Source organism: Dendrobates tinctorius, unplaced genomic scaffold (genome assembly GCF_039654945.1).
Source record: "Dendrobates tinctorius isolate UK_male_01 unplaced genomic scaffold, ASM3965494v1 ptg000030l, whole genome shotgun sequence".
NCBI lineage: Eukaryota > Metazoa > Chordata > Amphibia > Anura > Dendrobatidae > Dendrobates > Dendrobates tinctorius.
This window is the reverse complement of record NW_027361698.1, coordinates 46,252,401-46,267,397: the sequence shown is the minus strand read 5'-3', so window position 1 is coordinate 46,267,397 and position 14,997 is coordinate 46,252,401. Positions and strand designations below refer to the sequence as shown.

At 46.2% G+C, this 14,997-nt stretch overlaps 1 protein-coding gene across 2 annotated transcripts in view; it reads right to left on the bottom strand.

The window, feature by feature from the left end:
• JADE1 (jade family PHD finger 1) overlaps positions 1-10,388 on the bottom strand; it is a 129,003-nt gene extending 118,615 nt beyond the window's left edge. Inside the window, exon 1 of one of the 2 annotated variants that reach the window (XM_073572078.1) lies at positions 10,043-10,388. Coding sequence is in view for 1 of the 2 variants with exons in the window: in XM_073572077.1 (XP_073428178.1) it covers positions 9,386-9,481 (96 nt within the window). In the remaining variant the exon portion in view is untranslated. Of the gene's footprint in view, positions 1-9,385; positions 10,009-10,042 lie in introns of those variants that run through there. The other variant, XM_073572077.1, reaches the window with a different exon arrangement.
• Positions 10,389-14,997: the final 4,609 nt, after the last annotated feature.

The following is a 14,997-nucleotide window of genomic DNA, read 5'->3' as shown; positions in this document are numbered from 1 at the left end:
CATAACAAAAAAGGGCAAGAAAATACCAGTCGAGAAAGTCTGCACAGACCCTTAAATAATGCAAAAATGTCATCAGAGCTGTGAAATAAACAGCATGTGCCTTCCTGCTAAAGAGGCCGTACTAGACACTGACCAGGACACACATCCAAACTATTTATGTAACATACCTATTAGCTACTAGCGGGTACTGGAAAGTGAAACGCGCTGGTCTGCTGCCAAACCTTGTGCACTCAGCATTGTTACTATGTTTACATGGAATCAGCTGATCCCTCCTCTACAGCAAGAAAAAACCATCAATGGGAGTGTTCTCCACAGCTGATGGCACCAGGTGCTCCCTCCTTATAGATACAGGGGGTGTAAGGAAAGCCTGCTCCTACACACAGCACTGCTCAGAGATTACCAGTCATCATCACAAGCACAGGATCACCTCGGAATCTCCAAATGGCCCGTACCGGAAATGCCGAGTCAGAGGCTCCAGCCTCCCAGAATACCTGCGACTAGCAATCAGACACAATGCTCTGCAGGCTCCAATGCAACTTACAAGTGTCTGAGGAGTCGGAGATATTTTTAATGTAGTCAACAAGAATCTAAGATGTACACTGCAAGAGGATGCTAACAAAAAATATTAGCCGTCTATACTGCTGTTTCATCAGTGTGTCAGTTTACCATCAGTTTCATATAATTCTTTTGCGTATGAGAAGTTTTCTCAAGAGTCTCCTGTTAGACATGAAAATCAGACAGCAAACGGATGGCATCCAAGTGCAGTTTTTCACTGGCTATATTATAGACTTGCATTGGCGAGTTTGATCCGTAACTTGGATCACTATCGGACATGTCTCTGCGTTTAGGTGTGGACCACGCCGTCTGCAAAACTAGTTCCCTGAGAAACATGGAGATAACTTCTGCATAAAGAACTAACGTCGGAATGTGTTCATAGGCCGAGTTCACATTTGTATTATCATGTTCAGTCATGAAAGTGGGATAACAACAATTTTCTAGCTCAGTCCCAGAAAGGACACCACCAATTAATCAACCAAGGTATCATTTTAATCAGTATGACGGCGCCAACCTGACAGTGTCTGTAGGTTACTGCGCACAATCCTGCTGACAGGTTACCTTTCAGGGTGTGTGCACACGCTGCGGATTTTGCAAAATCCGCAGGTCAAAAGACCTGTGGTTTTGCCCTGCGGTGTCAATTCTTTCTGCGGATTAGAAACCGTGAAAAAATCTGCACCGTCTGCACTGCGGTTTCCATTTCCCATAGGATATTATGGTACTGTACACCGCAGCAGAAACTGCTGCGGATCCGCAGCGTGTGCACACACCCTAAGATTGTACTAAAAGGAAGCTGACATTTTCATCCACTTACTTAAAAGATCAATTCAGTTTCCTATTTAATCTTTACAATACAGAGTACGGCATTTGTGTTTTTTAATGCACCAATTTAGTTCTACTAGTAAGCATGGCTGTGGAGTCTGAGCCGAAACCTCCAACTCCACAGCACTGGTCACTACTGAGCATGTACAGTGGGGAATACACATAGAGCATTTGATACACTGCAGACTTTGCACGTTTTCCCACCTACAAACAAAGGAGAGGACTGTCATTCTTATTGTAGGTACACTTCAACTGTGAGAGACAGAATCTAAAAAAAAAAAAAAATCTAGAAAAATCACATTATATGATTTTTAAATCATTAAATTGAATTTTATTGCATGAAGTATTTGATCACTCACCAACCAGCAAGAATTCTGGCTCTCGCCCTCGTTACCTGTAATAATTGCACCTGTCTAAACTCAAGACTCCTTGTATAAAAGACACCTGTCCTCACACTCCAACCGGGCTAAGGATACCGTTACACGTAGCGATGCACCAGCGATCCCGACAACGATATGGATCGCTGGTGCATCGCTAAGTGGTCGCTAGTGAGCTGCCACACAGGCAGATCTCACCAGTGACAGCAGTGGTCGGGGGTCGCTACTTATCTGTCAAACGAGGCGATCCTGACGTCCTCCCGCCTGCATCCACGCGTCGCTCGTCAGCGCCACAGGAATCGCCTGACGAGAAATGGTCCAGGACGGTCTCGCGCGATCAGCGATCATCGCGGGGGAGCCGGTCGGAGGCAAGTGTCACATGTAGCGATATTGCTGGCAATATCGCTGCTACGTCACAAAATCAGTGACGTTACAGCGATATCGCTACGTGTAACGGGCCCTTAAGACCAAAGAGCTGTCTAAGAACACCAGAGGCAAAATTGTAGACCTGCACAAGGATAGAATGGGCTACAGGACAATAAGCAAGCAGCTTGGTGAGAAGGCAGTTGTTGGCGCAATTATTAGAAAATGGAAGGTACTTCGGGTATGTGCACACGGTGCAGATTTTGCTGAAGATCCGCAGGCAATGCAATGCAGGCATCCGCAGGCAATGCAAATCAATGGGATTTCAAAACCACAGTGCACATGCTGCAGATTTTTCCACGGTTTTAAATCCGCAGCATGTCAATTCTTTCTGCGGATTCTGCAGTGGTTTGACACCTGTTCCATTGTCCAGGTGTCAAACCGCAGGGGAAAACCGCTGGCAAATCCGCAGGTCACTTTACCTGCGATTTTACCTGGAAATCCATGAGGAAAAATCCACAGCTCAATCCGCACTGTGTGCACTCACCCAAAAGAGGACTGTCAATCTTCCTCGATTTAGGGCTCCTTGCAAGATCTCGCCTCGTGGGGTAAGGATGACGCTGAGAAAGATCAGGAATCAGCCCATAACTACATGGGAGGACCTGGCCTGACCTAAAAAGAGAGCTGGGACCACAGCCTCAAACATTACCATTAGCAAAACACTACACCGTCATGAAATAAAATCCTGCTCGCACCAGCACATGTCCAGGCCCATTTGAAGTTCACCAATGTCCATCTCAATGATCCAGAGGAAGCATGGGAATAGGTGATGTGGTCATATGAGACCAAAATAGAACTTTTTGGTATCAACTCCACTTGCCGTCTTGGATGAAGGAGATTTAGTACAACCCCAAGAACATCGTCCCATCCGTGAAGCATGGTGGGGAAACATCGTACTTTAGAGGGTGCTTTTCTGCAAAGGGGGCAGAACACATGCACCATATTGAAGGGAGGATGCATGGTGTCAAGATTTTGGGCAATAACATCCTTCCTCAGTAAGAGCATTGAAGATGGGTCATGCCTTGGTCTTCCAGCATGACAATGACCTGAAACACACAGCCAGGGCAACTAAGGGTACCGTTACACCTAGGGATGCACTAGCGATCCCGACTAGCGATATGACGCGGTCAGGATCGCTGGTGCTTCGCTAAGTGGTCGCTAGTGAGCTGCCACTCAGGCAGATCTCACCAGCGACATCGCTGGGGACGGGGATCGCTACTTACCTGTCAGACGCGGCGATCCTGCGTCCTCCCGCCCGGCTCCACGCGTCGCTCGTTGTCACAGCAGGAAGCGCCGCAGGAAGGGACCGACGAGGAATGATCCAGCAGCTTCTCGCGCGATCAGCGATAATCAGCGGGGGAGCCAGTCGGAGGTAAGTATCACATGCAGCAATATCGCTAGCAAAATCGCTGCAACGTCACAAAATCGGTGACTTTACAGCAATATTGCTAGCGATATCGCAGTGTGTAACGGGGGCTTTAGGAGTGGTTCCTTAAACATTTCAAGGTCCTGGAGTGGCCTAGCCAGTCTCCACACCTGGACACAATAGAAAAATCTCTGGAGGGAGCTGAAACTCAATGCTGTCCAGCGACAGCCTGAAACCTCAATGATCTGGAGAAGATCTGTATGCATTAGATTGACAAAATCCCTGCTGCAGTGTGTGCAAACTTGTTCAAGAACTACAGGAAATGTCTGACCTCTGTAATTGCAAATAAAAGGTTTCTGCACCAAATTTTAAAGGGAACCCGTCACTAGGAGTGACACTGTTAACCTGCAGCTTTGAGGCCAAGCTCTGTTGTTCTATTGTATCAAATACTTATTTTCCCCACTGTACATAAAGTGCAGAACAGATTCATCTCCACTCAAGCTATGTGCACACGCTGCGGATTTTGCAAAATCCGCAGGTCAGAAGACCTGCGGTTTATCTGCGGATTAGCCTGCGGGTTTGCCCTGCGGTTTATCACCTCTACAATGGAGGAGATGGCAAACCGCAGCGGAATCCGCAGAAAAGAATGACGTCATTTTTTCTGCAGATTGGAAACCGCACCAAAAACCGCGCGGAAAATTCCTCACCGTCTGCACTGCGGTTTCCATAGGTTATAATAGTACTGTACAACGCAGCAGATTCTGCTGCTGATCCGCAGGGCCAAATCCGCTGCGGATCCACAGCAGAATCCGCAGCGTGTGCACAGACCCTAAGGGTGGAATCCCTTTGCGGTAAAAAACGCAGCATGCTCATTAATTTTGCGGAATCGCGGCGATCCCGCACCCATAGGAATGCATTGTTCTGCTTACTTTCCGCATGTGGCTGTGCACACCATGCGAAAAGTAAGCGGAACAATTGCGGATGGTACCCACGGTCCGGAGGAGAGGAGACTGTACTCCGGGCTTTGGGCATCATATCCCTGTAAAAAATAGAATTTTAAATAAAAAATGGTGTTATTCTTACCTTTTGACGTCCCACGCAGCCTTCCCGCCTCTCTACACGCTCTCGTTCCCAAGCCTTTGTGAAAATGCCCGTGATGGCGTCCGTTCTCGCGGGAACGGACATCATCGCGGGCATTTTTGGCAAAGGATTACTGGGAACGGGAGCGTGGAGAGAGGCGGGAAGGCTGCGCGGGACGCCGTAAGGTAAGAATAACACCATTTTTTTTTTAATTATTTTTTACATTTTATCTTTTACTACTGAGGCTGCATAGGCGGCGTCAGTAGTAAAAAGTTGGTCACACTTGTCAAACACTATGTTTCATGAGTGTGACCAACCTGTCAATCAGTTCTCCAAGCGATGCTACAGATCACTTGGGAAACGCTAGCATTTTGCAAGCTAATTACGCTTGCAAAATGCTAGTTTTTCCGCGGGAAAATCGCGGGAATTTAAAATGCGATTTTCCCGCGGAATGGAATTCCAGAACTCTCGCGGTAATTTCCGCGAGAGTTCCGCTACGTGTGAACTTAGCCTTAGCGATGCACCAGCGATCCTGACCGCGTCATATCGCTGGTCGGGATATATATACACACGCACAGTACACACACACAGCGTCCATAATACATACACACGCACAGTACACACACACACAGCGTCCATAATACATACACACGCACAGTACACACACACAGCGTCCATCATACACACGCTCAGTACACACACAGCGTCCATAATACATACACACGCACAGTACACACACAGCGTCCATAATACATACACACGCACAGTACACACACAGCGTCCATAATACATACACACGCACAGTACACACACAGCGTCCATAATACATACACACGCACAGTACACACACAGCGTCCATATTACATACACAAGCACAGTACACACACAGCGTCCATATTACATACACACGCACAGTACACACACAGCGTCCATATTATATACACACGCACAGTACACACACAGCGTCCATATTATATACACACACGATAGTACACGCACAGCGTCCATAATACAGAGTACACACACAGCGTCCCTATTATATACACACGCAGAGTACACACAAAGCGTCCATATTATATACACACGCACAGTACACACACAGCGTCCATATTATATACACACGCACAGTACACACACAGCGTCCATATTATATACACACGCACAGTACACACACACGATAGTACACGCACAGCGTCCATAATACAGAGTACACACACAGCGTCCCTATTATATACACACGCAGAGTACACACACAGCGTCCATAATACATACACACGCACAGTACACACACAGCGTCCATATTATATACACACGCACAGTACACACACAGCGTCCATATTATATACACACGCACAGTACACACACAGCGTCCATATTATATACACACAGCATTCATATTATATACACACACACAGCGTCCATATTATATACACACGCACAGTACACACACAGTGTCCATTATACACACACAGCGTCCATATTATATACACACGCACAGTGCCCATATTATATACAGTGTCCATATTATATACACACGCACAGCGTCCATATTATATACACACGCACAGCGTCCATATTATATACACACGCACAGTACACAGCGTCCATATTATATACACACGCACATTACACAGCGTCCATATTATATACACATGCACAGTACACACACAGCGTCCATATTATATACACACGCACAGTACACACACAGCGTCCATATTATATACACACGCACAGTACACACACAGCGTCCATAATATATACACACGCACAGTACACACACAGCGTCCATAATATATACACACGCACAGTACACACACAGCGACCATAATATATACACACGCACAGCGTCCATATTATATACACACGCACAGCGTCCATATTATATACACACGCACAGCGTCCATATTATATACACACGCACAGTACACACACAGCGTCCATAATATATACACACGCACAGTACACACACAGCGTCCATAATATATACACACGCACAGCGTCCATATTCTATACACAGGCACAGTACCCACACAGCGTCCATATTCTATACACAGGCACAGTACCCACAGAGCGTCCATATTCTATACACAGGCACAGTACCCACAGAGCGTCCATATTCTATACACAGGCACCGTACACACAGCGCGTCCATATTATATAAACAGGCACCGTACACACACAGCGTCCATATTATATACACAGGCACAGCGTCCATATTATATACACAGGCACAGTACACACACAGCGTCCATATTATATACACACGCACAGTACACACACAGCGTCCATATTATATACACACACGATAGTACACGCACAGCGTCCATAATACAGAGTACACACACAGCGTCCCTATTATATACACACGCAGAGTACACACAAAGCGTCCATATTATATACACACGCACAGTACATACACAGCGTCCATATTATATACACACGCACAGTACACACACAGCGTCCATATTATATACACACGCACAGTACACACACAGCGTCCATATTATATACACACACGATAGTACACGCACAGCGTCCATAATACAGAGTACACACACAGCGTCCCTATTATATACACACGCACAGTACACACACAGCGTCCATATTATATACACACACGATAGTACACGCACAGCGTCCATAATACAGAGTACACACACAGCGTCCATATTATATACACACGCACAGTACACACACAGCGTCCATATTATATACACACACGATAGTACACGCACAGCGTCCATAATACAGAGTACACACACAGCGTCCATATTATATACACACGCACAGTACACACACAGCGTCCATATTATATACACACGCACAGTACACACACAGCGTCCATATTATATACACACGCACAGTACACACACAGCGTCCATATTATATACACACGCACAGTACACACACAGCGTCCATATTATATACACACGCACAGTACACACACAGCGTCCATATTATATACACACGCACAGTACACACACAGCGTCCATATTATATACACACGCACAGTACACACACAGCGTCCATATTATATACACACGCACAGTACACACACAGCGTCCATATTATATACACACAGCATTCATATTATATACACACACACAGCGTCCATTATATACACACGCACAGTACACAGTGTCCATTATACACACACAGCGTCCATATTATATACACACGCACAGTACACACACAGCGTCCATATTATATACACACGCACAGTGCCCATATTATATACAGTGTCCATATTATATACACACGCACAGCGTCCATATTATATACACACGCACAGCGTCCATATTATATACACACGCACAGCGTCCATATTATATACACACGCACAGTACACACACAGCGTCCATATTATATACACACGCACAGTACACACACAGCGTCCATATTATATACACACGCACAGCGTCCATATTATATACACACGCACAGCGTCCATATTATATACACACGCACAGTACACACACAGCGTCCATATTATATACACACGCACAGTACACACACAGCGTCCATATTATATACACACGCACAGTACACACACAGCGTCCATATTATATACACACGCACAGTACACACACAGCGTCCATAATATATACACACGCACAGTACACACACAGCGACCATAATATATACACACGCACAGCGTCCATATTATATACACACGCACAGCGTCCATATTATATACACACGCACAGTACACACACAGCGTCCATAATATATACACACGCACAGTACACACACAGCGTCCATAATATATACACACGCACAGTACACACACAGCGTCCATAATATATACACACGCACAGTACACACACAGCGTCCATAATATATACACACGCACAGTACACACACAGCGTCCATAATATATACACACGCACAGCGTCCATATTCTATACACAGGCACAGTACCCACAGAGCGTCCATATTCTATACACAGGCACAGTACCCACAGAGCGTCCATATTCTATACACAGGCACAGTACCCACAGAGCGTCCATATTCTATACACAGGCACCGTACACACAGCGCGTCCATATTATATAAACAGGCACCTTACACACACAGCGTCCATATTATATACACAGGCACAGTACACACACAGCGTCCATATTATATACACAGGCACAGTACACACACAGCATCCATATTACATACACACGCACAGTACACACACAGCGTCCACAATATATACACACGCACAGCGTCCATATTATATACACACACGCACAGTACACACACGCACAGCGTCCATATTATACACACACAGCGTCCATATTATACACACACGCACAGTACACACACGCACAGCGTCCATATTATACACACACGCACAGCGTCCATATTATACACACACGCACAGCGTCCATATTATACACACACGCTACTCTGCACACGGATGGAGAAGAGTGGTGTGAACGTGGCGTTATAACGATGGCCATCAGGTCACCGATAGGAAGGTGTGTGGTGACTGGTCTGCAGCTCTGGGGGGGTTCAGCAGCCATTACACACTATGGGGCCTGTGACAGCGGGACATCCATCCGGTTATAACCGCTACCTGTAGGAGTCCATGGATACAGAGGCTGCGCTGTCTGAGGACACCCGGCTGTAACAACGGCTGCCAGCACTGTCACACCGGCAGCGCCGGAGCGTACACAACACTGTCAGTCACAGTGCGCAGCAGCCGGCCGAGGCTACAGCTGGGTAGTTGCCCATAGCAACCAATCAAGTTAACGCTTTCAATTTCCCACACCTGCACACTGGCATGTGATTGGCTGCTCCTCCGTTGCGCCGCGTCCCCCTCCTCCAGCACACTCAGGCGTGTAACTTCCACGTGTTCCAGCAGCATTAGTCCCCCCGCTCCGAGGCGACGGCGAGATAAACACGGGCCGTTCTCCCCAATGACAGCGCGCCACGCAATTCAAACCAGACACATGAAGGGCCCGCTCATTGGCTGAGTGGCGCGTGCAATCCGTTACATGGCGACCGAGCTGGCATGCTACGAGTCGTTAACCCCTCACGGCCCGGCGCCAAGGTCGGCAGCCGCCAGAGCCCATGCACCTGCCCCGTCACGCCCCTCCCCCTAGAGGGTAACGCACCCTGTACACCCCCGTGGAACCACAAGTCCCAGCACTCCCGGCAGGGCCACACATAACACGTGCATACAGCACGGCCGCCAGATAAGCGGGGGGCGCCCTCCGTGTTTCCAAGCAGGTCACATCCCGCATGTCCTAGCACAACTCTGCCCAACCCCCGAAAGTTCGGCCGGGCCGCAGCGGGGGGAGAGCAGCCTCTCACACCAGCGTTTTGGCGCCATATTAATGACGTACTCGCTTATTTCTCCACCAAGCAGCGACCTTGGCAGCTCCGCTCGGTGCGGGCCTCCGCTGGCGGGCTCGGGTGACCGTACCTGGCCGTGGGTCCAGTGGGCGCTGTGTGGCGCAGCTCCGGGCGGCGGCTCCGCTCCCCTCACACATGCACTCTGCACTGACGTTATTTACTTGTTATGGAGGAAGGACGCGCTGGCTCCTCAGTTCTGGGTCACTGCTGCCACAGGGGGGAGCACTACTCTGCAGAGCGCCGCTCCGGAGGGAGGAGGAGGGAGACACCGGGAGTGCGCGGGCCACGCTGCCGCCCCCTCGTCTCACCGCGGCCCGCCCGGCAGACACGCGTGTGCGCCCACAGCGCTGGCTCACATCAACAGTTATCTCCCTCCGCCAGTAACTTTCTCCGTGCACAGGACGTGTGAGGCCGAAGAGTGGGTGTGCTCGTCGCCATATAGTGCGTGCGGTAACGGAGCGGAAAGTGACGCCAGGGCTGTAGTGTGTATGTGCCCAGGAATTGCTGCGTGTTGATGCAGCGTCCAGCTGTGCCCGCAAATAGTGGGTTTCCACTACGCGCGGATCACCCACGGACACTGACTGCGGCTGATCTTTCAGAGCCGCAGCCCGTCAATTTCTCTTGTGGAGACGCTAGTTTCCTCATCAGAAAGTACATCACTAGAATGTATGGGACGCGGTGGTTCCACACGGTTCAGCGATCACATGCGCTTTGGGTGCGGTGAACACACTGTCCAGACAGTGCTGCTACATCAGGATCGTGGACACCCGGCCTCAGGCTCTGCACGTGATCCTCGTGTAGCAGCACTATGGACGCAGAGCGTATCCACTGCCTCCGAAGGGGAATCCGCCTGTGATCGCTGAACCGTGTGGAACCACCGCGTCCCATACATTCTAGTGATGTTCTTTCTGATGAGGAAACTGACATGCTGCGGTTCTGAAAGATCAGCCGCAGTCAGTGTCCGTGGGTGATCCGCAGGCACACATAGACGCGTAGTGGACACCCACTATGCTGGCACAGCTGGACACTGGTTTTGACGCTGCATAAATACGCAGCAATTCAATATTTTATGTACAGTTTACACATGGATGTGTACAGATACCCACTGGGTACACAGCTGAAACCAGAAGTTTCCATACACTATATAAAAAGACACATATGCATGTTTTTCTCCATGTCTGACATGAAATCAGAATAAACCTTGCCCAGTTTAGGTCAATTGGGATTACCATAATTATTATTTGCCAAATGCCAGACTAATGAGAGAGAGTGTTTAAGTAATTTTTATTACTGCAAAGTCAAAAGTTTACATACATTTCATTACCGCTTGGTACCATTGCTCTAAAACTGAATGACTTGGGTCAAACGTTTTGGATCTCCTTCCACAAGCTTCTCACAATAGTTAGTCAGAATTTGGGCCCATTCCTCCTGACAAAACTGGTGTAACTGATCCAGGTTTGTAGGTCGCCTTGCTCGCACCTGCCTTTCCAGCTTTGCCCATAAATTTTCAATAGGATTGAGATCAGGGCTTAGTGATAGCCACTCCAAAATATTGACCTTGTAATCCTTAAGCCACTTTGTTACCATTTTGGCAGTATGCTTCGGGTCATTGCCTATTTAGAAGACCCATTTCCGCCCAAGCTTTAACTTCCTGGCTGATGTCTTGATATGTTGCTTCAGTATTGCCTCATAAACTTCTTTTCTCATGATGCCATGTATTTTGTGATGTGCGCAAGTCCCTCCTGCAGCAAAACAACCCAACAACTTGATGCTGCCACCCCTGTGTTTCACAGTTGGGATGATGTTCTCAGGTTTCCAATCTTCTCCCTTTTTCCTCCAAACATAACGATGGTCTTTATGCCCAAAAAGTTCAATTTTAGTTTCATCAGACCACATGACATGTCTCCAAAAATTAAGGTCTTTGTTCCTGTGTGCATTTGCAAACATTAATCTGGATTTGTTATGTTTATGTTTCTTTTGGAGTAATGGCTTCTTCCTGGCACAGTGGCCTTTCAGCCATGTTGATACAGTACTCAGTTCACTGTGGATATTGACACAATCTTACCAGCTTCCACCATCATCTTCACAAGGGCTTTTGTCCTTGGGTTGGCATGCACATGTCGGACCAAAGCACATTCATCTCTGGGACACAGAACCCATCTCCTTCCTGAGTGGTATGATGGCTGGACATTCCCATCTTGTTTTTTACTTGCGTATAATTGTTTGTACAGGTGAACGAGGCACCTTCAGATATCTTTGAATTGTACCCAAGGATGAGCCAGGCCTGTGCAAGTCCACAATTCTCTTCCTGATATCTTGGCTGATTTCTGTAGACTTTCCCATGATGCTACACAAAGAAGCAGTGTGTTTCAGGTGTGCATTAAAATACATCCGCAGGTGTGTCTCTATATTGTCTACAAAAACATATTTTTTGGAATCATCGCAGGTGACTTTGCACTTTTCTGAATCATCTTTTTGTCCTGATTTAAAAAATGTATTTAGTTTTTCTGTAGCACGTATAGTTTCCACGGAGCAGCATCATTATTATAAGGTATAGGAAATATACTGGCGACATTAAGAAAACAGTAATCTACATAACAGAAAAAAAATGCTTCACCTTACAAAACAGTTTTTATTGAACCAAAATAATTTCACATGCAAAATAGAAACCAAAACATGAGCAGAAATTAAAAGTACTCGACATTAGACTGTCATTGATACAACTTTTCAGGGTTGTCCCTATAAAACATCTAACAGTAATCTGCCATCATTGAGTCATTCCAAAAACCCTGGTAGCTGCGTTTCTTTAATGTCCAGGTGAAACTGCTCGCTTTGTTCATTGCCTGCATCCCCAAGATTTCGAGGGAAAAAATCTAAATGTGAATGCAAAAAGTGCATTTTCAGAGACATGTGACATCCAAAACACTGGTATGCGTTTAGCAGTTCCTCAACACCTTCAACATATTCTGGAGATTTTTGTTTTCCCAAGAAGTTTTCACAGATCCACTTGAATCTTTTCTAAGATCTCATTTCCTTATCAGTTAGAGTCCATCAAACACATCATGTCCCATAAGCTCTGTTATCTGAGGACTACCAAATACCCCTTCCTTCAGTTTTGCTGGTGAAATGCTGGAGAATTTCTGTGAAATGTACTGGAACCATTGAGAATTTGTCTTTGCCATGGCTTTCATAAAGTTTTTAATCAATCCCAACTTTATATGTAGTAGATGAAGAAAGATTTTTGTTGGTGCAACTAAAGGATTATGCTGAACATTGTCTCTACCTGGAGCATAGATGTTTCTGTCCCCAATCACAATGAACATGATGTTTCTGTCCCCAATCACAATGAACATAATGCTCTACTGTATTTCTACTGTCCTACAAACACACGAAGCAACAATATTTTGTGAAATCTCCTTGCATTTCCATTAGCAGACCAATCACTTTGAAATCTCCACAGATATTCCATTGATGATGATGATGCTTATATTGTATAGCATCCAAAACTACTGACAGATTTTCCTTTAGATTACATGAGTGAGCAAGAGGGATTGATGATTTCATATTTCAAATGTGAAGCAACACTGCTTTCAATCTTCTCTGGGATGAGTCAATAAACAATCGCCAAACTGCAACAAAATACTCTTGATTCAGTTCTTCAAAGAGGCCATTCACATTGTTACAGTACACCATAGGTCCATCAACTGTGAAACATTGTGTTAAAGTGTTACTTCTGTTTTGGTAATAACACACTTTGACATCATCATCAAGAAGATTCTTCTTTTTCAATCTAGATGCAAGAAGTTCAGCTTTATCTTTGGCAATGAAAGGTCTCTGATGAGACAATTTACGGTAATTCATGTTGTGCAAAGCGTTCTGGCTGCTCGGCTGCTCCAGCAAATATGTACTCATCTTCACTTGAGGTCTCCATGTCTTTGCCAGTAGCTTCAGCTCCATAGTCTTCATATTCTACTTCATTTTCATCCAAACCAGACAACAATGGTACAGGAACTGGCAAGGTACCATCATGTGGAACTGGCCGAATCGCAGATTCAAGTTCAGGGTAATTAATCTTATGTTTGTTCTTTGTAGAAAAGCCCTTCAGTTTGACAAAACAAAAGTAGCAGTCATCACTAGAGATGAGCGACTTTGCCTTTTTTCTGGTCGAGTCGGGTTTCATGAAACCCGACTTTCGCAAAAGTCGGGTCGAACGAAATCGGCCGATTATCGTGAAAAGTCGAAGGTTGACTGAAACACGAAACCCAATGCAAGTCAATGGGGAAGCAAAGTCGGCAGGGATTGGAGGACAGGAAACACACCTACAGTGCCCTTTTGAATGCCAAAAACATCAATTCTGATTACTGAAGCTTTTCAACCTTAATTTACTTCATAATACTAGTTACGCACTGAAAAATGGGGGTTATTTGGCTAAATTTGTGGGGGGGGGTAGGGCTGGCTCCAGGTTTTCATGTGCCATGGGCCAAAGAGCGCCCCTTTAACACATACCACAACTCATGATGCTCCGATACCGCAGAGAAATAGTGGCATAGTACAATGAAAAATACTTCACTTTTTACATCTCATGACTGATATCCATTTTTAATAGCTCCAAAAACGGACAGTATATTACTCCGTACAGTATTATGGCCACCGCATAGTGCGCTATACAGAGTAATGAGGCCCATATATTTCTCCATACAGAATCATTGGTCCCATATAATGTTTGAAACAGTATATGATGAGTTCCACATAATGCTACAGTATATGTTGGTCCCCATGGATGAAGCTCCACTGTTTTATGGGCCCAAATAATGCTCCATACATAATGGGCCCCATTTCTAATGCTCTAGTGTATAATGTGCCCTGTAAATGCTGCTCCAGTGTCTGATGTCCACCTTTAGAATGCTCTAGTGTATGGTGGGCTCCATATATCATTCTCCAGAGTATAGTGCTCCCCAAAAATTGCTGTCCCAACATTGAAAACAATTAAATAAGTCTCCTCGCTATGGAATCCCTGTACTAGTC